The 23,897-nt window shown below is 42.7% G+C and overlaps 2 protein-coding genes across 2 annotated transcripts; both read left to right on the top strand.

The window, feature by feature from the left end:
- Positions 1-2,131: 2,131 nt before the first annotated feature.
- LOC124009952 (retinol-binding protein 2-like) lies at positions 2,132-4,436 on the top strand. The gene is made up of 4 exons (XM_046322212.1): positions 2,132-2,289; positions 2,893-3,071; positions 3,443-3,544; positions 4,230-4,436. The coding sequence occupies exons 1-4, from the start codon at positions 2,217-2,219 to the stop codon at positions 4,281-4,283; spliced, it is 408 nt and encodes a 135-aa protein (XP_046178168.1). The 5' UTR covers positions 2,132-2,216; the 3' UTR covers positions 4,284-4,436.
- A 751-nt stretch (positions 4,437-5,187) lies between these two features.
- LOC124009979 (coatomer subunit beta'-like) lies at positions 5,188-23,230 on the top strand. The gene is made up of 21 exons (XM_046322253.1): positions 5,188-5,342; positions 5,964-6,101; positions 6,216-6,302; positions 6,434-6,560; positions 6,686-6,834; positions 6,967-7,113; positions 7,253-7,352; positions 9,247-9,389; positions 11,028-11,227; positions 11,437-11,547; positions 11,642-11,730; positions 11,921-12,027; positions 12,244-12,387; positions 12,615-12,745; positions 13,690-13,897; positions 14,850-14,960; positions 19,661-19,875; positions 20,077-20,353; positions 20,557-20,640; positions 20,859-21,011; positions 22,846-23,230. The coding sequence occupies exons 1-21, from the start codon at positions 5,340-5,342 to the stop codon at positions 22,939-22,941; spliced, it is 2,820 nt and encodes a 939-aa protein (XP_046178209.1). The 5' UTR covers positions 5,188-5,339; the 3' UTR covers positions 22,942-23,230.
- The last annotated feature ends 667 nt before the right edge of the window (positions 23,231-23,897 follow it).

A 23,897-nucleotide genomic window follows, 5' to 3' on the forward strand; every position in this document is an offset into this window, starting at 1 on the left:
TTCAAACAGCACCTACCAACAAATGTAGCTACTTTTAAAATGTATTTGGAACTTTTAGCAACTTTTGAAGTGACTCAAACGCTAAAATGCACGCATTGTCCCTCTAAATGAGAGAAACTATTTTTTTGTCAGTCACAACACACGTGCCTGGCTGCAAAAGTGCATTGAGTGACTTCTGCAGAGTGCACAGGCAGCAATTTCAGTAGATTGCACATTGTTGGCTGCAGCAGTAGTACTGGTTCGACGAGCCAACCCCAATGAATACAGTTGGTTACGAATGCTTGATCTTGAACAGAACTTCAACTACAGCCAGCAGTCGGTACCTGAACAAATGTCAAATATTTTTTACCGAGATGGCCGTCAATTTGAATAACGTTATTGTGTATTCAACGTAATGACAGTTTTACGTGGATGTCATAAGGTGAATGCACCAATTTGTAAGTCGCTCTGGATAAGAGCGTCTGCTAAATGACTTAAATGTAAATGTAAATGTACGTCATCTGGCACTGGTCATGCTGTTTACCACTTCCTTCCTCACGTGATCGCCCTACCTCGAGCGTTTTAGCCGATTGCACCTCCTCAAAAGCTAGCTAATGAGAAGATGCAAGTGGCATTTCAGGATTAGGAGTAAATTTCACACATCCCCTACATTCCCCCTTCAAATTTACTCAGTCAAGAGCGTGCAGAGCTGTCATCAAGGCGAAGGGTGGATACATTGAAGAATCTAAAATATATTTTGATTTAATACTTTTTTGGTTACATGATTTCATGTCTTCAGTTTCGATGTCCTCACTATTATTCTGTAATGTAGAAAATATTAAAAACAAAGAAACCGTTGGATGAGTAGGTGTGTCCAAATTTTTGACATAAAAATAATCCCCATCAAAATCCGCCAGTTTATGTTATTTAGATTGACACTCAGTAACGTTAATAGACTCGTAAGGGTTTGTCCAATAGCAGTCATGTATGCTATTGTTATCCTCATCACAAACTGCTAAAGTGGTGGACTTGTTATCAATATTGTTTTTTTAACCGTGGTTCCGAGCACACCTCTTATCGTGCTTTTATGTTGAGGATTCAAAACGCATGTTTATTATAACGCATAAACTCTAAAACATTATAGGCCTGCATGTAAGTGTAACAATCTGTGACAATTACATGAACTAGGCACTTTACACAGAGAGCAGTTTCACCGGTCAGTCAAATACACGTGATAACATAGTTCAGGGTTTCCCAACTGGTGGTCCGCGTCCGAAGTTTTCTGAGCACAAAAAAAAGAACGTTATAATTTTTTTAATTTTATGGTTGCACATTTTTAAAAAAGACTGTAACAGCACCAGCATATCAGCTCCAAGTGATTTTTAAAATCTGTTCCAAAGTATTCCCACGCATAATAAAGAGATATGTGATCATATATAAATGTAAGTAAGGTTTGAAAGGATGTTTTAGTCATACATATCTGTTTGGGCTTCTTGGTGTTCATTTTCAGTCTACAATTCTTTTGTAATTATGTTCTGGCCCCCTTACTATCCTCTCAGGAATAAATCGACCTGTGGCTGAATCTAGTTGATGATCCCTGGCCTAGTTGCTTTGATGATCAGAAAGTGCAGTGTGACAGGTATGTAAATTGGGACTACATCTACAATTTTAATTGGCTGAAAAAGCTGTGCCAATATGTAATCACTTCATCTGATGGGACCAGCTACAATTTACAGTATGTGCATGTAAATCAAACATTTTAATTGGCTGATACGCATTTTGTGCGTGAGAACCTGTTTAACTTTAAATGCTTGCTTATGTTCACAAGTATGTCCCCCTTCTGTTTTCTATTAGCAGATACTGGATTTGCACATGTTGAACTTAATCTACCTGCATGCTCAAAGTTAAATAGTCTTTTGAGCAGAATATATGCAAGACACCAAAAATAACAATCTAACTTTAAACTGTGCAGTCTCAGTCGATGAGTCTCATTCTGCCTGTATGTGCGTGTGTGTGTGTGTTTGAATTGGCACTACTTACTGTATCTCCCGATAGGCCTCTTCTATGACCGCTCTTCCCATCCCATCACCCCTCCTGTCCCCCCTACAGCCATAGCACTCAACTACTTTATCAATAGTACTCTGCCCTCTGCCTTGGCTGTTATATAAAGAGGCTGGGGACACCGTGTACCTTCCCATTCTGATTCAGCCCAAAGTTCACCAGCCCACAGAACCAACATGCCTGTAGACTTCAATGGCAAATGGGAGTTGGAGAGCAGTGAGAAATTTGAGGATTACATGAAAGCACTGAGTAAGATCTTTCTTCATTATCTCTATGGATTACCACGATGGAATATATCATATTTTTCCATCCATCTGTAGAGAAGGGTGACAAGAAAAGGGGATGTACAAGTGCCTGTGCAGTGTGCACTACCACTGCCAATATATTGTAACTGTATAATGTGCAGGTCTATTGTACAATAGATTTAGATAGTACTTTTCAGCAGTGTTAACTGAGAGATTCACATGGGGACCACCGTATTCTGAGGTGCAATATGTTACATTTACATTTACATTTAAGTCTGAGGCTCTTATGCGACTTACAAATTGTGCAACTTATGACATCCAGTGGGACAGTAACAATAGTGCATCTAAAACAACTTAATTTCATGTTTCAGGTGTCTCCGGAAGGTGGTCTGTAACTTTGATTGTATTCTGCTTTGATTGTATATTTTGCATAGAGCTAAAAGGTTCAACTCAAGTATTGCTATTGTCCTTTTAGACAGCTTTGATGTTATAAACATGCGTATTATTTCCAGTTACATCTCTATTACTCAAATGTTACGTGTGATTTGATCCTTACAACTTTTTTCAAGCTTTTACATATTTTACTTCTTTATTTTTTTTACCACAGACATTGACTTTGCCACACGCAAAATAGCAGTGCAGCTGGCCCAGACCAAAGTGATCATCCAGGATGAAGACAAGTTTGAAGTCAAGACGCTGAGCACCTTCAGGAACTATGAGCTGATGTTCACTGTGGGGGTGGAGTTTGTGGAGCACACCAAAGGACTGGACAACAGGGTGGTCAAGGTTGGACACGTGGGCTGTGTTCGAATACTGTTACAACGCATCCTTCTTGCTCTCTTTTTGGGATGCACATGTAATCACTACTGATCGCACGTGATTAGCTAGGTGGAAGCAATGATTTATTACAATAAAAAGTCCAGTCACATGAACGATTACTTCAAATAAGGAAGAAAAGAAGGATGTAGCTTTAAACTATTTGAACAGATCGGTCCATCTCTTCCTCATCTACCTCCTCCGTTTGATATTTTTCTACTTTACCGTTTGCTTCTTTTTTTTCTGTCCTTAGATCTTGGATAATAGCATTTTCACTTTTGTGTCACAAATGTGGTTTCCTTTATAACCATACATTATCAATTTTGACTGTACCTTAACAGGCTCTTGTGGTGTGGGAGGGGGACAAACTAGTGTGTATCCAGAAGGGGGAAAAGGACAACCGTGGGTGGAAGCACTGGATCGAAGGAGACAAACTGTACCTGGTGGGTTAACATTATTTACTTAATTGATTAATTATAGTGTCGTAATAAAGAAATAGCAGTGTAGTATCTCCATCCTTAACATTGCAGGTAGAAATATGAATGTGGGCCTGAAATGAGTCCTTACTTTGCAAGACAGAGAACATGTTAGTGCTGCACATCAGACAGTCCTATACTTCTACTGTATCTCAATGTTCTTTAAAGTTGCACCTTCCTCATGAGCTGATGAACAGCATAGAGATATCGCCACCTGCAGAATATAAATGTGAAACTTATTTTACAGACAGGAGAATGCCATTCCTAGGTAGCATCAAAGACGGCGGATTATAAAATTGACCCAAAAAGGCCTTTTAACAAGAAACTATTTTTGTTTTTTTGTTTACAGTTCCAGTCTACTTAAGGGGTGGCTCCTCCATATGCACCAATGTGATAGCAGGTCTACTCAGTTCATTCTCCATGTTACCAACCAGAAAAAAGGAGCCTATGAAATGTCTCACTTTCTCTATCATCTCTGGTAGCATATCAATGGTCCTTTCATTAATTTGCACTGATCGACCAGGACTAACCTGTTTCTTCAAAGGGAATGAGATAAGGCGAGGAATATGGCACCCCAAGCTCCTCATCCCAAACTTGATATCTAACCTCAGACTGAGATCTGACATCAGATTTGTTCTCTCTGAATTCACAGGAACTGACGTGTGAGGACAAAGTCTGCAGGCAGGTGTTCAAGAGAAAAGAATAGAAAGACAATATCTGGATATCAGTGGCTGGATTCATCCACTTTTTCATACCTTGTGTCAATAGAGTAAACTCCTGCTGTTACCATTTAAACTTGTCATAACGGTTTCAAACTCACAAGCAAACCTGAATAAAGCATTGTATATTGTTCACTCTTCTAAGCCTATTGGTACTATATTTATTTTTTTGTTAGGCAAATCTTCCTTAACTAATACGTTGTTAGTCTTTTCATACAAATGAAATAGTCATATGTTAGCCTATGACTTCTCAACGTTGACCATGGGAACCCACGTTATTGCTCAATTTCCCTCTGGCTGATCATTGTTTAGCCACTCAGTTGTATAGCCCAGTGTTTCTCAACCCTGGTTCATTGACCGGTGCCAGTCCGTGCGATGTGGCGTTCCTGTCGCTGAGATAGTTAACTTACACTAATGGAGTCAGTTTTATAGTGCTATTTTAATGTGAGTGTCCTCCATGGAGGAAAACCATAACTTGCTGGTCCCTGACACAAGAGGGACCATAGTTTGCTGGTCCCAGCTGGCATAAAATAACTTTGAGAAACGACTACCTCATCAATGACAATCCACCTATGGCCATTAGGTGATGATTTACAGAGACGCCTCCCAAACCATATAAGAACATAAACCGGTAGGTAGTAGGCCCTGGACTACACCAGCTTTACAAAGATGAATTAACAATTTGGGCCATCATAGTGATTCATTTTGCCCTGAAAATAACACTGTCTGAACATGCTTGTAAATTGCAGTTCTTAATATGCACAATTTGTACAGTATATGCTATGTTTGAAATAATACTTTAAAAAGGTTATAGCTAAACTACAGACAGCAGTGCAGCTCAGGACACCATGGAAAAATGGGAGAAAAGTGCCACGCTCCAAAATGACCCAAAATGAACCTCCAAAATGGCACGTCATCGTTTCCCATCGCACGCCGTTTCAGGAAGTTCCACGTCACTCGACAGTCCGTCCACAGAAAACGCAACACCGACTGGAACTATTCATAATTCATTCACATAAAAAGAGACAACCCACTGATAAAACATGGTGAGACAAGTGTGCATTCGTTGTTGAAAGATGTGTAGTCTGAATTGCATGTAACCAGTTTATTTCAGTAAAGCCGGTGTCGATTGTGATAGGCCAGCCATGTTCGCTAACTAGAAAACAAGCTAGTCCTCTGTAGCTAGCTAACATTAGGTATCTTACCATTTACCGACCTAGCTAGTCCGATTCATTATTATTTATTGGGATGATAAAAGTTAAGCACTCGTCAGCTAGCTAGATCATTCAGCAAGGATAATGCTAACTAGCTAACGTTAGTTGTGTTAGTTACGTCTATCCGTGGCAAGGATGCTCGTCTTCTTTGCTAACTAGCTCCATGTCACATCTATACTAAGCGTGAGCAGTTAGCTAAGTAGTTATTTCTACGTTTTGCATGTAAAATCGTTTTATTTAGATGGTACGGTACCTTGATAGATATTTTGCTGTCAGTGTTGGCGTTTTTTTATGTGGTCATGAAGGATTATGAATTGGTCGTGATTTTATAAGCTAACGTTATCACTTTTAGCAAACGTTAGCTGGCAAGCTAGCTAGCTCTCTGCAATCAGATGAGTACGTTGTGCACTGCCCTGTCTGTTTATTTGGATTGACTTGACATCTGTCTCAAAGCCTCTCAGGCTGGACATCAAGCGGAAGCTGACAGCCCGGTCAGACCGGGTGAAGAGTGTGGACCTCCACCCGACCGAGCCGTGGATGCTGGCCAGCCTGTACAATGGTAGTGTCTGCGTCTGGAACCATGAAACACAGGTACACACACAAACAGGTTGATGTTGAATATTTGCACAATGGAGATGAACAGCTCTAAGCTAAACTTGTATGCAATTAATGAGAATGTACAATTTGTAAATATATCATTTTCAGACCTTGGTGAAGACCTTTGAAGTGTGTGACCTTCCAGTGAGAGCATCAAAGTTTGTAGCCAGGAAGAACTGGGTCATAACAGGAGCTGTGAGTGATGCTTTAAATTCAGGACAAGTATCTAGCTAATGAGAACTTTTTATGGTTTATCTTTCCATGGAGACTACACACGTAGTGTATTTGCAGGGTCATAATATGTCTTTCCTCCCTTCTCTGTGTAGGATGACATGCAGATCCGTGTGTTCAACTACAACACCCTGGAGAGGGTTCACATGTTTGAGGCCCACTCTGACTACATCCGTTGTATTGCCGTGCATCCCACCCAGCCCTACATCCTCACAAGCAGTGGTACACAATCAGTAACTTGTCTTTTATGACTTGCATCATTTTATACATATGGGTCAAATACATAAACTGATTATCTATCACAAAAGTATTATATTAACTAATTGTTCCATCGTGTGTGTGTCCAGACGACATGCTGATTAAGCTGTGGGACTGGGAGAAGAAGTGGTCTTGCAGCCAGGTGTTCGAGGGCCACACCCACTACGTCATGCAGATCGTCATCAACCCTAAAGACAACAACCAATTTGCCAGCGCTTCTCTGGACAGAACCATCAAGGTAACACCAGACACAGTGTGTGTGTTGACTTTACCACAGAAGTTATGTGTGTGCTTACAAGAACCTAGTGTAGATGTTTGTGAATAGTGTGAGTGTATTTATTTGACTAACTCATCCTCTGCCCTATCCCAGGTTTGGCAGCTAGGCTCCTCTGCTCCTAACTTCACCCTTGAGGGCCATGAGAAAGGTGTCAACTGCATTGACTACTACAGTGGAGGGGACAAGCCCTACCTTATATCAGGAGCTGATGACCGCCTGGTCAAGATCTGGGACTACCAGGTAAGACGGCTGAGGAATGAAACAAGCACTTTTAGCTTGAGAAAGCTGGTAACCTGTTCAGCAGATGGGTTTTCTGGTCTGTGATGATACTGTATTGGTCCAGGCAAATGTCTCACACTGCTGTCCTGTGTATCTTCAGAACAAGACGTGTGTGCAGACCCTGGAGGGACACGCCCAGAATGTGTCGTGTGTCAGCTTTCACCCAGAGCTGCCCATCATCATCACAGGCTCAGAGGACGGTGAGTAAATACCTTATACACACTTATTAGATTCTGATCCTTTGTAGATACTTGTTCTGTTTGTGGTGAGCAGACGAACGGCTATGTATTAACTAGAGGTCGACCGATTATGATTTTTCAATGCCGATACCAATTATTGCAGGACCAAAAAAAGCAGATACCGATCAATCGGCCGTTTTAAAGTTCTTTATTTGTAATAATGACAATTACAACAATACTGAATGAACAATTATTTTAACTTAACATAATACATCAATAAAATCAATTTAGCCTCAAATAAATAATCAAACATGTTAAATTTGGTTTAAATAATGCAAAAACAAAGTGTTGGAGAAGAAAGTAAAAAGTGCAATATTTGCCATGTAAGAAAGCTCACGTTTAAGTTCCTTGCTCAGAACATGAGAACATATGAAAGCTGGTGGTTCCTTTAAACATGAGTCTTCAATATTCCCAGGTAAGAAGTTTTAGGTTGTAGTTATTATAGGAATAGGACTATTTCTCTCTATACCATTTGTATTTCATTAACCTTTGACTATTGGATGTTCTTATAGGCACTTTAGTTTTGCCAGTGTAACAGTATAGCTTCCGTCCCTCTCCTCGCTCATACCTGGGCTCGAACCAGGAACACAACGACAACAGCCACCCTTGAAGCAGCGTTACCCATGCAGAGCAAGGGGAACAACCACTCCAAGTCTCAGAGCAAGTGACGATTGAAACGCTAATAGCGCGCACCCCGCTAACTAGCTAGCCATTTTACATCGGTTACACCAACCTAATCTCTGGAGTTGATAGGTTTGAAGTCATAAACAGCTGCTGGAAAAATGCACAAAAGTGCTGGTTGAATGAATGCTTACTAGCCTGCTGCTGCCTACCATCAGAGTCAGACTGCTCTATCAAATCATAGACTTAGTTATAACATGATAACACACAGAAATATGAGCCTTAGGTCATTAATATGGCCGAATCCGGAAACTATCATCTCGAAAACAAGACGTTTATTCTTTCAGTGAAATACGGAACCGTTCCATATTTTATCTTACGGGTGGCATCCATAAGTCTAAATATTCCTGTTACATTGCACTACCTTCAATGTTATGTCATAATTATGTAAAATTCTGGCAAATTAGGCTGCCCAAACTGTTGCATATACACAGATTCTGCGTGCAATGAACGCAAGAGAAGTGACACAATTTCACCTGTTTAATATTGCCTGCTAACCTGGATTTCTTTTAGCTAAATATGCATGTTTAAAAATATATACTTCTGTGAATTGATTTAAAGAAAGGCATTGATGTTTATAGTTAGGTACACATTGGAGCAACGATACGCACCGCATCGATTATATGCAACGCAGGACATGCTAGAAAACTACACATGGTTGATGATATTACTAATTTAACTAGTGATTATGATTGATAATTTTTTTTTATAAGATAAGTTTACGTGCTAGCTAACAACTTACCTTGGCTTACTGCATTCGTGTAACAGGCAGGCTGCTCGTGGAGTGCAATGTAATCAGGTGGTAAGAGCGTTGGACTAGTTAACTGTAAGGTTGCAAGATTGAATCCCCCCGAGCTGACAAGGTAAAAATCTGTCGTTCTGCCCCTGAACGAGGCAGTTAACCCACCGTTCCTAGGCCGTCATTGAAAATAAGAATGTGTTCTTAACTGACTTGCCCAGTTAAATAAAGATTAAATAAAGGTGGTAAAAAATATTTTAAAATCGGTGTCCAAAAATACTGATTTCCGATTGTTATGGAAACTTGAAATCGGCCCTAATTAATCGGTCGACCTCTAGTATTAACTCTACTCTGTACAATGTACGCATGTTTTTATATATAAAAAGCACACAATCACAGTTCTGAAAGAAACCAATCGTTTCTCTGGTTCCATAGGCACTGTGCGTATCTGGCACTCGAGTACATACCGTCTGGAGAGCACGCTGAACTACGGCATGGAGCGCGTGTGGTGTGTGTGTGGCCTGCGAGGCTCCAACAACGTGGCCCTGGGTTACGACGAAGGCAGCATCATCATCAAGGTGACACCTGAAACCGGAGACACCTGAAACCCCACCTCTTTAAGGAATACCTAGGATAGGATAAAGTAATCCTTCTCACCCCCCCCCCCCCCCCCCTTAAAAGATTTAGATGCACTATTGTAAAGTGGCTGCTCCACTGGATGTCATAAGGTGAACGCACCAATTTGTAAGTCGCTCTGGATAAGAGCGTCTGCTAAATGACTTAAATGTAAATGTAAATATGGCCATATACACTACATGACCAAAAGTATGTGGACCTGCTAGTCAAACATCTCATTCCAAAATCATGGGCATTAATATAGAGTTGCCCCCCCCCCCCTGCTGCTATAACAGCCTCCACTAGCAGTCGGCGTTCCAATTCATCCCAAAGGTGTTCGAAGGGGTTGAGATCAGATCAGGACATTGTCATGCCGAATCGGGAAAGGGCCTTCCCCAAACTGTTGCCACAAAGTTGGAAGCACAGAATTGTCTAGAATGTCATTGTATGCTGTAGCGTTAAGATTTCCCTTCACTGGAACTAAGGGGCTTAGTTCGAACCATGAACATCAGCCCCATCCCTCCTCCACCAAACTTTACAGTTTGCACTATGCATTCGGACATGTCGTGTTCTCTTGGCATCCGTCAAACCCAGCTTCGTCCTTCGGACTGCCAGATGGTGAAGCGTGATTCATCGTTTCCACTGAGTCCAATGGCTGCAAGCATTACACCACTCTAGCCGACGCTTGGCATTCCGCATGGTGGTCTTAGGCTGCTCGACCATGGAAACCAATTTCATAAAGCTCCCGACAAATGGGTCTTGTGCTGACGTTGTTTCCAGAGGCAAGTGGGGCGGCAGGGTAGCCTAGTGGTTAGAGCGCTAGACTAGTAACCGGAAGGTTGCATGTTCAAACCCCCGAGCCGAACAAATCTGTCGTTCTGCCCCTGAACAGGCAGTTAACCCACTGTTCCTAGGCTGTCATTGAAAATAAGAATTTGTTCTTAACTGACTAGCCTGGTTAAATAAAGGTAAAATAAAATTTAAAAAAGTCGGAAGTAGGTATTGAGTGTTGCATCCCAGGACAGACGATTTGTACGCACTACACACTTCTGCACTCGGTGGTTCCGTTCTGTGAGCTTGTGTGACCTATCACTTCGCGGCTGAGTCATTGTTGCTCCTAGACATTTCCAATTCACAATAACAGTACTTCCAGTTGACCGGGGCAGCTCTAGCAGAGCAGAAATGTGAAAAACGGACTTGTTGGCATCCTATGACGGTGCCACATTGAATGTCACTGAGCTCCTCATTACGGGCCATTCTACTGCCAATGTTTTCTCTATGGAGATTGCATGGCTGTGTGCTTAATCTTATACACCTGTCAGCAACGGGGGTGGCTGACAAAGCCAAATCCACTAATTTGAAGGGGCATCCACATACGTGTGTATGTATATATATAGTGTATTTGTGCATAAGATTCAAAACAGAAGAACCCACAGCTATTTCACAATACAGAGTTTGATAGAATTTCAGTTTGTACACGTTGCGCACATGCCCTTTTTCAAAGTACCCTTCTATGTTGAAACAACTACTTGGTGACATCTCTGAAAGCCACGGTACTTTACTCCGTCCATCCTCTCCTCCACCTCTCCTGCGTGCTGTAGCTGGGGCGTGAGGAGCCAGCCATGTCCATGGACACCAATGGGAAGATCATCTGGGCCAAGCACTCAGAGGTGCAGCAGGCCAACCTGAAGGCCATGGGTGACACGGAGATCAAGGACGGAGAGAGGCTGGCGCTGGCCGTCAAAGACATGGGCAGCTGTGAGATCTACCCCCAGACCATTCAGCACAACCCCAACGGAAGGTCAGTCCGACGTCAGCTATTCGGTGAACCTAATTAAACGTCTTGCACAACAACTCCATGTTAGTGTTTGTGTGCCACACATTTTAAAGGCAAGTAAGTTGTTTTCAAATGTTTGGAGAAATATGATATTCATATTTATCCAAACACTTCATCTGTTGAAAATCTGGATGATTTTGTGGAGCCTCTCTTTAATCCAAATGTGTTGTCAGGTTTGTTGTGGTGTGTGGAGACGGAGAGTACATCATCTACACTGCCATGGCACTGAGGAACAAGAGCTTCGGCTCAGCCCAGGAGTTTGCCTGGGCACATGACTCCTCTGAGTGAGTCCAACACACACACACACACACACACTCTCTTTGTTATGGATGGTTACTGTCTGTCAGTGGTTAATGTGCTTGGTCTGCCTTGTCGCAGGTATGCCATTAGAGAAAGCAACAGTGTGGTCAAAATCTTCAAGAATTTCAAAGAGAAGAAGTCTTTCAAGCCAGACTTTGGGGCTGAAGGTAAGTGGAAGAGATCAGTTGCAGGTAGTTTGTAGTGTGAAAAAATATACTGCATAAGAAGATGATGGCAGTTTTGATGGAACCTGGCAGGCAACAGAATAAAAAATAAAAAAATGTTTTGCAACAAACAAAAATGTTATTCAACATGTCCAGATAGCTCAACTGAGGGACTAACTGTGTGTGTGTGCAGGTATCTATGGAGGCTTCTTGCTGGGCGTCAGGTCGGTGAACGGTCTGGCCTTCTATGACTGGGAGAACACAGAGCTGGTCCGCCGCATTGAGATCCAGCCCAAACATGTGAGTACTGCTGTCGAGGAAAGGGCATCTTGATCAGAATATAGATGGGTGCGAGACTGCCCTAGCATGTACAAATGTTTGTTTTGGTCAATGTTTGTTTTTCCACCCAGTACCATATTGGTAGAAATGGTCATATGACACAATTTGCATTATCGTCATGAAATCAGGACTGTAAGTGAAGCATGAAATAACACTTCCTCTCTCTCGGGTTTGTAGATCTTCTGGTCAGACTCAGGGGAGTTGGTGTGTATAGCCACAGAGGAGTCCTTCTTCATCCTGCGCTACCTGTCCGAGAAAGTAGCCGCCTCCCAAGAGAACAACGAGGGAGTGACTGAGGACGGCATCGAAGACGCCTTTGAGGTGTGTGTAACAGGCTTATACTCGATATTACCTTGTACCTGCACTGACCTAGCAGGTAGACTCTGCAACTCTACAAGAGAGGCTTATGGTTTCGACTGAAGACAAAGCACAATGCCTATAGCCATCCAGTAGAGGGCCCTAGACAACAGGGCACCAGTGAACACTCACCATCTGCCCTCTACCCCCAATCTGTCCCCAATCTGCCATTTTGTGTCTTGATCCTCTAGGTCCAGGGGGAGATCCAGGAAGTGGTGAAGACAGGTCTGTGGGTGGGAGACTGCTTCATCTACACCAGCTCTGTCAACAGACTCAACTACTTTGTGGGGGGAGAGATTGTCACCATCGCTCACCTGGACAGGTACTGCGTACCAGGGTTGTATATTTATTAGTGCACAGCGTAGCAATATTTTGCAACTGAAAAAGAAAACAAGTGTTTGGGTAGGTCCTACCCGTTTTGGCCCATTTGTTTCATTTGGTTCCTAGTGAATACTACCCATGATTAATAGGCTGGAGTAAGTGAAGCTCATTGGGTCCGACCCTGTTTTTTTGGGGTGTAAAGCACCAATGTTGGGGATGTAAGACCAGAACCAATAATCTCAATATTCAAACGTTGCTTTTTGGAGAAGGATTAGACTAGCTGTTTGTTAAGTCAGCCAATATTATCTTAATGTTAAACCAAAAATCCCCACTAGTGTCCTCTATAGGGCAAAATTTGAGTCCGTCAAGACATTGTGTTTTGAAAGCCCATCCATTATATAAAAATTCAAGTTCAGAGGGCATTCCAAGAGGGTGCCACCAGGTGCCCATCCCTGTATTAAGGTGGCTTAGAGTTTAAAGATCACATGTTCAGAGAGCTTTCACACCTTTTCGTGCCCCTGTAGGAGAATGGCACTGCTATTGTCAGAGGGCTTCTCGAAGCCTCTATATGTACTTCATAAGCAGGTCCACCTCGCTTCTGTCAAGCAACGTGCTTCGGCTACATTGACATCGCATTTATCCTACAAAAAGACTATTCAACAAATTAAAATGGGGGGGGGGGTTAACCCCCCCTACATACAGCCTAATTTACTTCCAAAAAATACATTGAGGTAGTTTTCCAGACAAAGATTAAGCCTAGTACCATACTAAAAAGATCTTCCCATTTAAAATCTTCCTACTAAAAAGATCTTCCTCCATTGAGCATGCTTTTTAGTTTAGAACTAGGCTTCATCTGTGTCTGGGAAACCATCCCTAAAACTCCATCTCAAAGTGCGTTTTCCTTTTCAATTCCAATAACACATTATCGATCTACTCCATCCGTAGAACCATGTACCTGCTGGGCTACATCCCCAAGGACGACCGCCTGTACCTGGGCGACAAAGAGCTGAACATCGTCAGCTACTCCCTGCTGGTGTCTGTGCTGGAGTACCAGACAGCTGTGATGCGCAGGGACTTTGGCATGGCCGACAAAGTGTTGCCCACCATCCCCAAGGAACAGAGGACCCGTGTGGCCCACTTCCTGGAGAAACAGGTCAGAACCAGGAACTTCCTGTTAATGAAGGAAATGAGGTGTGTAGAATGGGGTACTTTAAATCTATGGGGGCGCTGGGGGGAGTGAGTAGATTCTAGCTAGACTATGGAATGTTATAGGGTGTCCAATTAAAAATGCATCTTTTGACCAAAGGGTAAAATAATGTTAATTGTGTATATAACCCTCTTAAGAAAACCTATGGTCCAAACCTCATGTCTCAAAAGTAGAGTTTTTATCCTTGTAGGATGGCCAGAATTAGGGTGACTAAATTGATGGAGGCCAGAGGGGGGGGGGGTAATGAAATCAGGAAAATTACATTGCGTCAGCTAGACTGGATTCTGTGCAAAGCTCACTTTCCCGTGGAACTCGTCATCTATCTTAAATCTGCAGGACATAAAACAAGAGTTCAGATGGATTTTGAGACATGTAGTATTTAAAAATATATATTTTTAGTATGTTTCTCATATTAATCTGAAATTCCTGGTCTTTTTATAAGGTTCCTTACATAAACAAGCGTATCCCTGAAGCACTGACCGTATACCAGGCTTTTTATTCTCAAAGCCTCTTACATTTGGTTCAGCTTGTTATGCTAATTTGAGCTTTTTTTGCTATCCACTGAAACAACTTTGAAGACTACTACCACACAATGTAAAATCCTCACATGTTGTTACGATAAACCTGCACTGCTATGTCAAGAGCTCGGTGCTTATTATGGGATGTATTGGGTTACGAAATTTGACTTTTTGGATATAATGTCAATGATTAGTTATTGGGAGAAACATTTATACAGTTACATATCGGGATATTATTTTTGACAATATATAATTCTGAGCTCTTCATCTTCAACACGGGTCAAGCTGCATTTTGTGTGGCTGCTGTTTTACTGTTGTGAGAACTGACTGTGTTTGTGTGAAATGTTATGTTTACTGACATGTTATTTTTGGTCGTCCAGGGCTTCAAGCAGCAGGCTCTGGCAGTGTCGTCAGACTCGGAGCACAGGTTTGAGCTGGCCCTGCAGCTTGGGGAGTTGAAGATCGCCTATCAGCTGGCTGTGGAGGCAGAGGTGAGATCTTCAGTACACTTGACTTTGGAGAGACCACTTCACACACACTACAAGAGAGTTCAAAGACTGTAAATCAAATGTATTTGTCACATGCAACTGCTGTAGAAATGCTGGTATTTTGCTTCCCAATGATGCAGAGTAAAAAATACAAATAAAATAATAACACATGGAATAAAATAAACAAGAACGGAGCTACAGTGCCTTGCGAAAGTATTCGGCCCCCTTGAACTTTGCGACCTTTTGCCACATTTCAGGCTTCAAACATAAAGATATAACTGTTTTTTTTGTGAAGAATCAACAAGTGGCACACAATCATGAAGTGGAACGACATTTATTGGATATTTCAAACTTTTTTAACAAATCAAAAACTGAAAAATTGGGCGTGCAAAATTATTCAGCTGCCTTAAGTTAATACTTTGTAGTGCCACCTTTTGCTGCGATTACAGCTGTAAGTCGCTTGGGGTATGTCTATCCGTTTTGCACATGGAGAGACTGAAATTTTCCCATTCCTCCTTGCAAAACAGCTCGAGCTCAGTGAGGTTGGATGGAGAGCATTTGTGAACAGCAGTTTTCAGTTCTTTCCACAGATTCTCGATTGGATTCAGGTCTGGACTTTGACTTGGCCATTCCATTGTAGATTTTGCTTTATGTTTTGGATCATTGTCTTGTTGGAAGACAAATATCCGTCCCAGTCTCAGGTCTTTTGCAGACTCCATCAGGTTTTCTTCCAGAATGGTCCTGTATTTGGCTCCATCCATCTTCCCATCAATTTTAACCATCTTCCCTGTCCCTGCTGAAGAAAAGCAGGCCCAAACCATGATGCTGCCACCACCATGTTTGACAGTGGGGATGTGTGTTCAGGGTGATGAGCTGTGTTGCTTTTACGCCAAACATAACGTTTTGCATCATTGCCAAAAAGTTCAATTTTGGTTTCATCTGACCAGATCACCTTCTTCCACATGTTTGGTATGTCTCCCAAGTGGCTTGTGGAAAACTTTAAACGACACATTTTATGGATATCTTTAAGAAATGGCTTTCTTCTTGCCACTCTTCCATTAAGGCCAGATTTGTGCAATATACGACTGATTGTTGTCCTATGGATAGAGTCTCCCACCTCAGCTGTAGATCTCTGCAGTTCATCCAGAGTGATCATGGGCCTCTTGGCTGCATCTCTGATCAGTCTTCTCCTTGTATGAGCTGAAAGTTTAGAGGGACGGCCAGGTCTTGGTAGATTTGCAGTGGTCTGATACTCCTTCCATTTCAATATTATCGCTTGCACAGTGCTCCTTGGGATGTTTAAAGCTTGGGAAATCCTTTTGTATCCAAATCCGGCTTTAAACTTCTTCACAACAGTATCTCAGACCTGCCTGGTGTGTTCCTTGTTCTTCATGATGCTCTCTGCGTTTTTAATCACAGTGCAGGTGCATTTATACGGAGACTTGATTACACACAGGTGGATTGTATTTATCATCATTAGTCATTTAGGTCAACATTGGATCATTCAGAGATCCTCACCGAACTTCTGGAGAGAGTTTGCTGCACTGAAAGTAAAGGGGCTGAATAATTTTGCACGCCCAATTTTTCAGTTTTTGAATTGTTAAAAAAGTTTGAAATATCCAGTAAACGTCGTTCCACTTCATGATTGTGTCCCACTTCTTGTTGATTCTTCACAAGAAAATACAGTTTTATATCTTTGTTTGAAGCCTGAAATGTGGCAAAAGGTCGCAAAGTTCAAGGGGGCCGAATACTTTCGCAAGGCACAGTATATACAGGGAGTACCAGGTCAATGTGGAGCTATATACGGGGAGCACCAGGTCAATGTGGAGCTATATACGGGGAGCACCAGGTCAATGTGGAGCTATATACGGGGAGCACCAGGTCAATGTGGAGCTATATACGGGGAGCACCAGGTCAATGTGGAGCTATATACGGGGAGCACCAGGTCAATGTGTACGGGAGCACCAGGTCAATGTGGAGCTATATACGGGAGCACCAGGTCAATGTGGAGCTAGATACGGGGAGCACCAGGTCAATGTGGAGCTATATACGGGGAGCACCAGGTCAATGTGGAGCTATATACGGGGAGCACCAGCACCAGGTCAATGTGCAGAGGGACGAGGTATTTGAGGTAGATATGTACATGAAGGCAGGGTAAAGTGACTTGTCATCAGGATAGATTATAATAAGAGTAAAATAAAGAACAGAGTAGCAGCAGCAAATGATGAGTGGTTGTGTGTGTTTGTATACACTTCATGTACAGAACCCCCCTTTGTCCTCCAGAACAGCTTCAATTTGTCAGGGCATGGACTCTACAAGGTGTTGAAAGTGTTCCACAGGGATGCTGGCCCTTGTTGCCTCCAATGCTTCGGTTGTGTCAACTTGGCTGGATGTCATTTGGGTGGTGGACCATTTTTGATACACATGGGAAGCTGTTAAGCGTGAAAAACCCAGCAGAGTTGCAGTTCTTGACACAAACTGGTGTGCCCGGCACCTACTACCATGCCCCGTTCAAAAGCACTTCAATCTTTTGCCTTGCCCATTCACCCTCTGAATGGCACACACTCAATAACCTGTCTCCTTCATCTACACCAGTGGAGGGATGTAGACAGCCGTGATGATTATGGATAAGAACTCTTGGTCAATAAAGGTCTGCAGCTTACCATGAGGTAATCTATATAGGGCTGTTGAGGAGACTGTATTACCGGCGGTCACGATTCACGAAGGCTGTCAAATTCCACGTGACCGTTTAGTCACGGTAATTAGGCTTATCCAAGCTCTGATGCTACTGCTGGTCATTAGTACAATACCAAACTTGATAACTGCCTGGTACTCAGCACTCCATTGTCCCTCTAATCACTTTGACGTCAGTGCCAATGTGTTGGAAAATCTAATCAAACACTTCGAGAGCTCATGTTCTATAGGTTATGCAATTGTGAGAAAACGGCGTGATGGCCTCTTAAAATTGTCAGTTTTCTATAGGCTAGGCCTACTGTATTTATTTATTTCTCAACATTCCTAATATTAAGCACATTGCTTCTCTTTACAGCAGGAGTATAGCCTACCTGGCTGGCATGAAAATGAACCACGGGAAAAGCGTCCTCCATTCGCTTTAAGTGCATAGATGCCATGTAATTTTCCCCCTGCCCGTTTTGAGACAGGTGCATGATAATGGTCCATTCTAAATCCAAACAAATTTCATACACATTATTTAGTATATATGTAAAGACAAGAATTAAGTCAAGAATAATCTGATGTGTGACAATATTATCCTACCACTTGTGAATTATACATTATCACTTGTGAATGATGCCCAGCATAAAAAAACAATGCCTTTGAAAAAAAAAAAAATTCAACTTATTTTAATCATAGTCGCACACCTCATGTAACCTAGCCCATAGGCCTATATGTTTTGATACGGTTTGTATCACAACTAAAGTGGCCAAATAATGTCTTAAAATGAAGCACATTAATCCGCTGTACAAGGTGTAGAGCCTAACTGGCAGACATAAGCAGGGTGTGAGCATCAAGTTTGGGGAAGATCATTTTCACCATAAAAATGCACCTTTATAATAAAAGCATTACATGCTTTTGGGTTGATTATATTTAGCCCAAGGGCACAACAGCCACTGGCTGCAGAAGACGAGTGCATTACGGCCACACAAATGGGATTCCCCCGGGAACGTTGCGGCATTGTGCCTTTTCAAGTGACTTTTTTTCCTAATCATTATTAGAGTTGCATCATGCAACCTCACAATGCATTAAAAATCAGAACAGAGCCCAACGTTTGTAGAACAACTAAAGTTCCATTAATAACTCTCAATGAAGCATATAGGAGGACTTATTTAACCGCTCAACACAGAATAGCGGTATGTGTGCACTCCATCGTCTGGAGAAAATATCCCTTTCTATGTTATTCAGGTTTGCTCAATTGTATTCATGCTATAAAATAATGCCACGGAATTCTAAGGTAAATTTTGTCTGCTAAGTGAACTAGTGTAGCCCACTGCCATATGGCATAACCAGATCAGGACCTAACATAAGGACATCTGAGTATGCGATTCTGTTCTTCTGAAATAGACTACATTTTTTTCCTACCATGTTTCTTTAGACCTGTCTAAAATAAGATTTATTGTGAAGGTGTAGGCTATATTACATGGATTTAGACTTTCTAAAAACTGAAGATGTTTCAAAAAGTCTGCATCAGTGGCTTGTAGGAAGCCAAGAGATGCTAAATGTGTTAATTAATGGGTCAATTACCGTGAGACCGGCAGTTATTTGGTTGACAATCACCGGCTGACGGCGTTTTCTGACTATCACAGCCCTAGTTCTATATCAGGTGAGCAATATCTTGAGATTTCCTTCACACTGGGAAAAAAAACACACCCCTCCTTTAGACTTGCCCGACCATGCCAACCGATTGTGTACTGCATGCATAGCGCCATCATACATGTCAGTCGTTCACGAATGAGTTATTCAATACTGAAGAGTAGTATCTGCTCAGTTTTAAATCTATTCAGTCAACATCTGATTTAGATCTGAGTCGATTGTGTACTCAATCATATCGTTAAATATATTAACTGTCCTTCTGCACTAAACAGTGCTGAACTGTATGATTGTTTTAGCTTGGAACCAACTCCATACAATATTAGTATAACCGACACATATAACATTAGAACTGTTTCCTTTTTCTCTGGTGGCAGTCGGAGCAGAAGTGGAAGCAGCTGGCAGAACTGGCCATCAGTAAGTGCCAGTTTAGTCTGGCCCAGGAGTGCCTCCATCATGCCCAGGACTACGGTGGCCTGCTGCTGCTCGCCACGGCCTCGGGCAACGCTGCCATGGTGGGCAAGCTGGCTGAGGGCGCTGAGCGGGACGGCAAGAACAACGTGGCCTTCATGACTTATTTCCTGCAGGGGAAGTGAGTACAAGGGAGAGTAGAGGGGGTACACAACGATGTCATATCCAGCTTTCCTAAATTCAGTAGCGTTACAATGAGGTATTGGAATCCTCCACGACACTACTCCTGTATGTTTGATCTTTGATGGAGCATGTGATCAGTAGCAGTGATTTGGACCTCTCTCTGATACTGGTCTCAAGTCTCCTGTCTGTTTTCCCCCAGACTGGACCACTGTCTGGAGCTGCTGATCCGGACCAACCGGCTTCCCGAGGCAGCCTTCCTGGCCCGCACCTACCTGCCCAGCCAGGTGTCCAGGGTGGTCAAGCTGTGGAGGGAGAGCCTGGCCAAGGTCAACCAGAAGGCGGCCGAGTCGCTGGCCGACCCCACCGAATATGAGAACCTGTTCCCCGGTCTGAAGGAGTCGTTTGTGGCCGAGCAGTTCCTCCGGGAGACCTGCCTGGGCAACTCCCGGCCAGCCACTGACTACCCTCTGGTCACAGTGAGTGGTGGGGGTTCGATGTGGGACTGTAGAAATGAAATGGAAATATCTGGCTTGCAAATCTCTAAACTGAAAGCTAGCTATGGATGTGTATTTGCTGCACAGGAGGAGTCCGACTTGAATACGTAGTAATTCCTATCGCTCCCATTGCGGTCTTTCTACTTATTTACTCACATTATCCATATCTTGCCTCTTTTCTCTAGCCCAATGAAGAACGTAATATACTAGAGGATGCCACGGGCTACGAGCCCAAAGGAGTTCCCCTCTCACTTGCCACACTGGTACCAGTAAGTCTGCTTCTGAGACCTTCACTATACAGTTAAAGTAATAGCCAACTTGATCAAATGACTTTTATTTAGATCTACACAGACTAGGTGTTTTTTCCATCATAGGCCTGGAAGAGTCGAGTTTCAAATCTAGAAATGGCCTCGTGTTGGCTGGATTGATGGGCAAGGCTGAGACACTGGAAACAGAGTCCTGCTCATGCCTGTATGTCTGTCAACAGGGTGAAGACTGCAGGGAGGAGACTACGTTGGCTGCTGGAGCTCTGGCATCCGTATTGACGCCCCCCGCGATCCCCTCGGAGCCAGAGCCTGAGGCTGCACCTGAAGAGGAAGAGGAGGCGAGCCCCGGTTCATCTGAGGCACTGAAGAACAAGGTTGGCAACGGTCTCCCTAGAAAGACAGGGCAGGCTCTGGACAAGTAATGCACTGTACCCAGCGAGAAGAATGGGAGATGTATGAATGTAACCCGTTGCAGTATTCAGTACCATTGCTGTGTTATTTTTATTTATTTTTGATTTTATTTAACCTTTTATTTAACCAGGTAGGCTAGTTGAACAAGTTCTCATTTGCAACTGCGACCTGGTCAAGATAAAGCATAGCAGTGTGAACAGACAACAGAGATGCACATGTAGTAAACAAGTCAATAACACAGTAGGGGGGAAAAAAAGAGTCTATATACATTGTGTGCAAAAGGCATGAGGAGGTAGGCGAATAATTACAATTTTGCAGATTAACACCGGAGTGATAAATGATCAGATGGTCATGTACAGGTAGAGATATTGGTATGCAAAAGAGCAGAAAGGTAAATAAATATAAACAGTATGGGGATGAGGTAGGTAAAATTGGGTGGGCTATTTACCAATAGATTATGTACAGCTGCAGCGATCGGTTAGCTGCTCAGATAGCAGATGTTTGAAGTTGGTAAGGGAGATAAGTCTCCAACTTCAGCAATTTTTGCAATTCGTTCCAGTCACAGGCAGCAGAGAACTGGAACAAAAGTCAGCCAAATGAGGTGTTGGCTTTAGGGATGATCAGTGAGATACACCTGCTGGGTGTTTCCATCGTGACCAGTGAACTGAGATAAGGCGGAGCTTTACCTAGCATGGACTTGTAGATGACCTGGAGCCAGTGGGTCTGGCGACGAATATGTAGCGAGGGCCAGCCGACTAGAGCATACAGGTCGCAGTGGTGTTTGGTATAAGGTGCTTTAGTAACAAAACGGATGGCACTGTGATAAACTGCATCCAGTTTGCTGAGTAGAGTGTTGGGCGCTATTTTGTAGATGACATCGTCGAGGATCGGTAGGATAGTCAGTTTTACTAGGGTAAGTTTGGCGACGTGAGTGAAGGAGGAAACCAGATTGCACAGCGGAGAAGGTACGGTGGGTTTGTTGACTTGGCTTTCGAAGACCTTAGAAAGGCAGGATGGATATAGGTCTGTAACAGTTTGGGTCCAGGATGTCTCCCCCTTTGAAGAGGGGGATGACTGCGGCAGCTTTCCAATCCTTGACGATATGAAAGAGGTTGAACAGGCTGGTAATAGGGGTTGCGACAATGGCGGCGGATAGTTTCAGAAATAGAGGGTCCAGATTGTCAAGCCCAGCTGATTTGTACGGGTCCAGGTTTTCCAGCTCTTTCAGAACATCTGCTCTCTGGATTTGGGTAAAGGAGAACCTGGAGAGGCTTGGGCGAGTAGCTGCGGAGCTGTTGGCCGAGGTTGGAGTAGCCAGGACGAAGGCATGGTCAGCCGTTGAGAAATGCTTGTTGAAGTTTTCGATAATCATGGATTTATCGGTGGTGACCGTGTTACCGAGCCTCCGTGCATTGGGCAGCTGGGAGGAGGTGCTCTTGTTCTCCATGGACTTCAGTGTCCCAGAACGTTTTGGAGTTAGAGCTACAGGATGCAAATTTCTGTCTGAAGAAGCTGGCCTCTGCTTTCCTGACTGACTGCGTGTATTGGTTCCTGACTTCCCTGAACAGTTGCATATCGCGGGGACTATTCGATGCTATTGCAGTCCGCCACAGGATGTTTTTGTGCTGGTCGAGGGCAGTCAGGTCTGGAGTGAACCAAGGGCTGTATCTGTTCTTAGTTCTGCATTTTTTTGAACGGAGCATGCTTATCTAAAATGGTGAGGAAGTTACTTTTAAAGAATGACCAGGCATCCAACTGCGCCAGGTGTGTTATTTCACGCTGTGTTATTTCCCCCAGGCCCTGGACGAACTTGAAGATGACCTGGACAACTTGGAGCTGGACGACATCGACACCACGGACATTAACTTGGAAGATGACTTCTTAGATGACTGAGAACCCCCCCGCTATGAATTTATTTAAGAGACCAAACCCCCTTTTGTATTTGTACTTAACATGTGTTTTGTTAGTCCTACGGTGTTTGGAAGACTGAGTAGATGAGAAATCCATGCGAGGGGAAAGAGGCAAATTATACTTCTTGATTCTTAAGCAGATTTTACACTTCATCCAGGGCCTTACCTTCACTAACTATCTGTGTGTTGAGCTATATATTTACTCTGTATGTGTACAATGATAAATCACTGTTCATTTACGCCTAATAAATAGCTATTGCTGTACATTTGAACAGTGGTGTTGTCGTTTTGACATTTTTGGGCCCATACGGGATTTAAACATTAGACGCTGGCTTTTAAACTAAAACTAAATTCTTTACGTTTGGTGTTTGTGCTCTGTTATCAGCAAAATTGCCTTCACAGTTGACTTGATTATGTTACAGTTAACTCGTTTTTAGCTTCATCGTATGTATTCATTTTTCCATTCATGTATAAAATTAGCTGGTTTTAAATGTTATTTCAATCAAATTACTCTAAAGTAACTATTGACATACCAGTAAGTCATCTTAAAGGGATCTTTCACCCAAATTATAAAATGACATTGGTTTCCTTACCCTGTAAGCAGTATATGGGCAAGGAATGACATCAATCCATGTTTTGGTTTTGTTTACCTGACCATTTGTTTTTTAGCATTTGTCGAAATAAATGCTAGTCTATGGTACACATATTAGCATTTTTGCAGTTAATTTCCAAATCAATATTTACCAGCAGCTACATACCAAAATGCTGTGATCATAACCAAGTGGGGATGTGGTAATTACCAGTTGTGAATTCGAAAATACCAGGTGGATGCACTCGTGCTTTGAGCTTGTTGAGAAATGCCGATTGGCTAATGGCCAACAAGCTGCGTCAACCATAAACTAAAAGTACCTCTATCATGATTGTAAATTAAAACCAAAT

The sequence above is a fragment of the Oncorhynchus gorbuscha genome, linkage group LG22, assembly GCF_021184085.1.
Source record: "Oncorhynchus gorbuscha isolate QuinsamMale2020 ecotype Even-year linkage group LG22, OgorEven_v1.0, whole genome shotgun sequence".
Taxonomy (NCBI): Eukaryota; Metazoa; Chordata; class Actinopteri; order Salmoniformes; family Salmonidae; genus Oncorhynchus; species Oncorhynchus gorbuscha.

What these genes read in the sequence shown, in the direction of transcription:
- LOC124009952 (XM_046322212.1), top strand. Translation starts at nt 2,217, where the DNA reads ATGCCTGTAGACTTCAATGGCAAATGGGAGTTGGAGAGCAGTGAGAAA. An exon ending in GGATTACATGAAAGCACTGA is followed by an intron (nt 2,290 to 2,892) that starts GTAAGATCTTTC and finishes TTTTTACCACAG; the next exon opens with ACATTGACTTTGCCACACGC. An exon ending in TGGACAACAGGGTGGTCAAG is followed by an intron (nt 3,072 to 3,442) that starts GTTGGACACGTG and finishes GTACCTTAACAG; the next exon opens with GCTCTTGTGGTGTGGGAGGG.
- LOC124009979 (XM_046322253.1), top strand. An exon ending in AAGGCAGCATCATCATCAAG is followed by an intron (nt 9,390 to 11,027) that starts GTGACACCTGAA and finishes TGCGTGCTGTAG; the next exon opens with CTGGGGCGTGAGGAGCCAGC. An exon ending in GCATCGAAGACGCCTTTGAG is followed by an intron (nt 12,388 to 12,614) that starts GTGTGTGTAACA and finishes TTGATCCTCTAG; the next exon opens with GTCCAGGGGGAGATCCAGGA.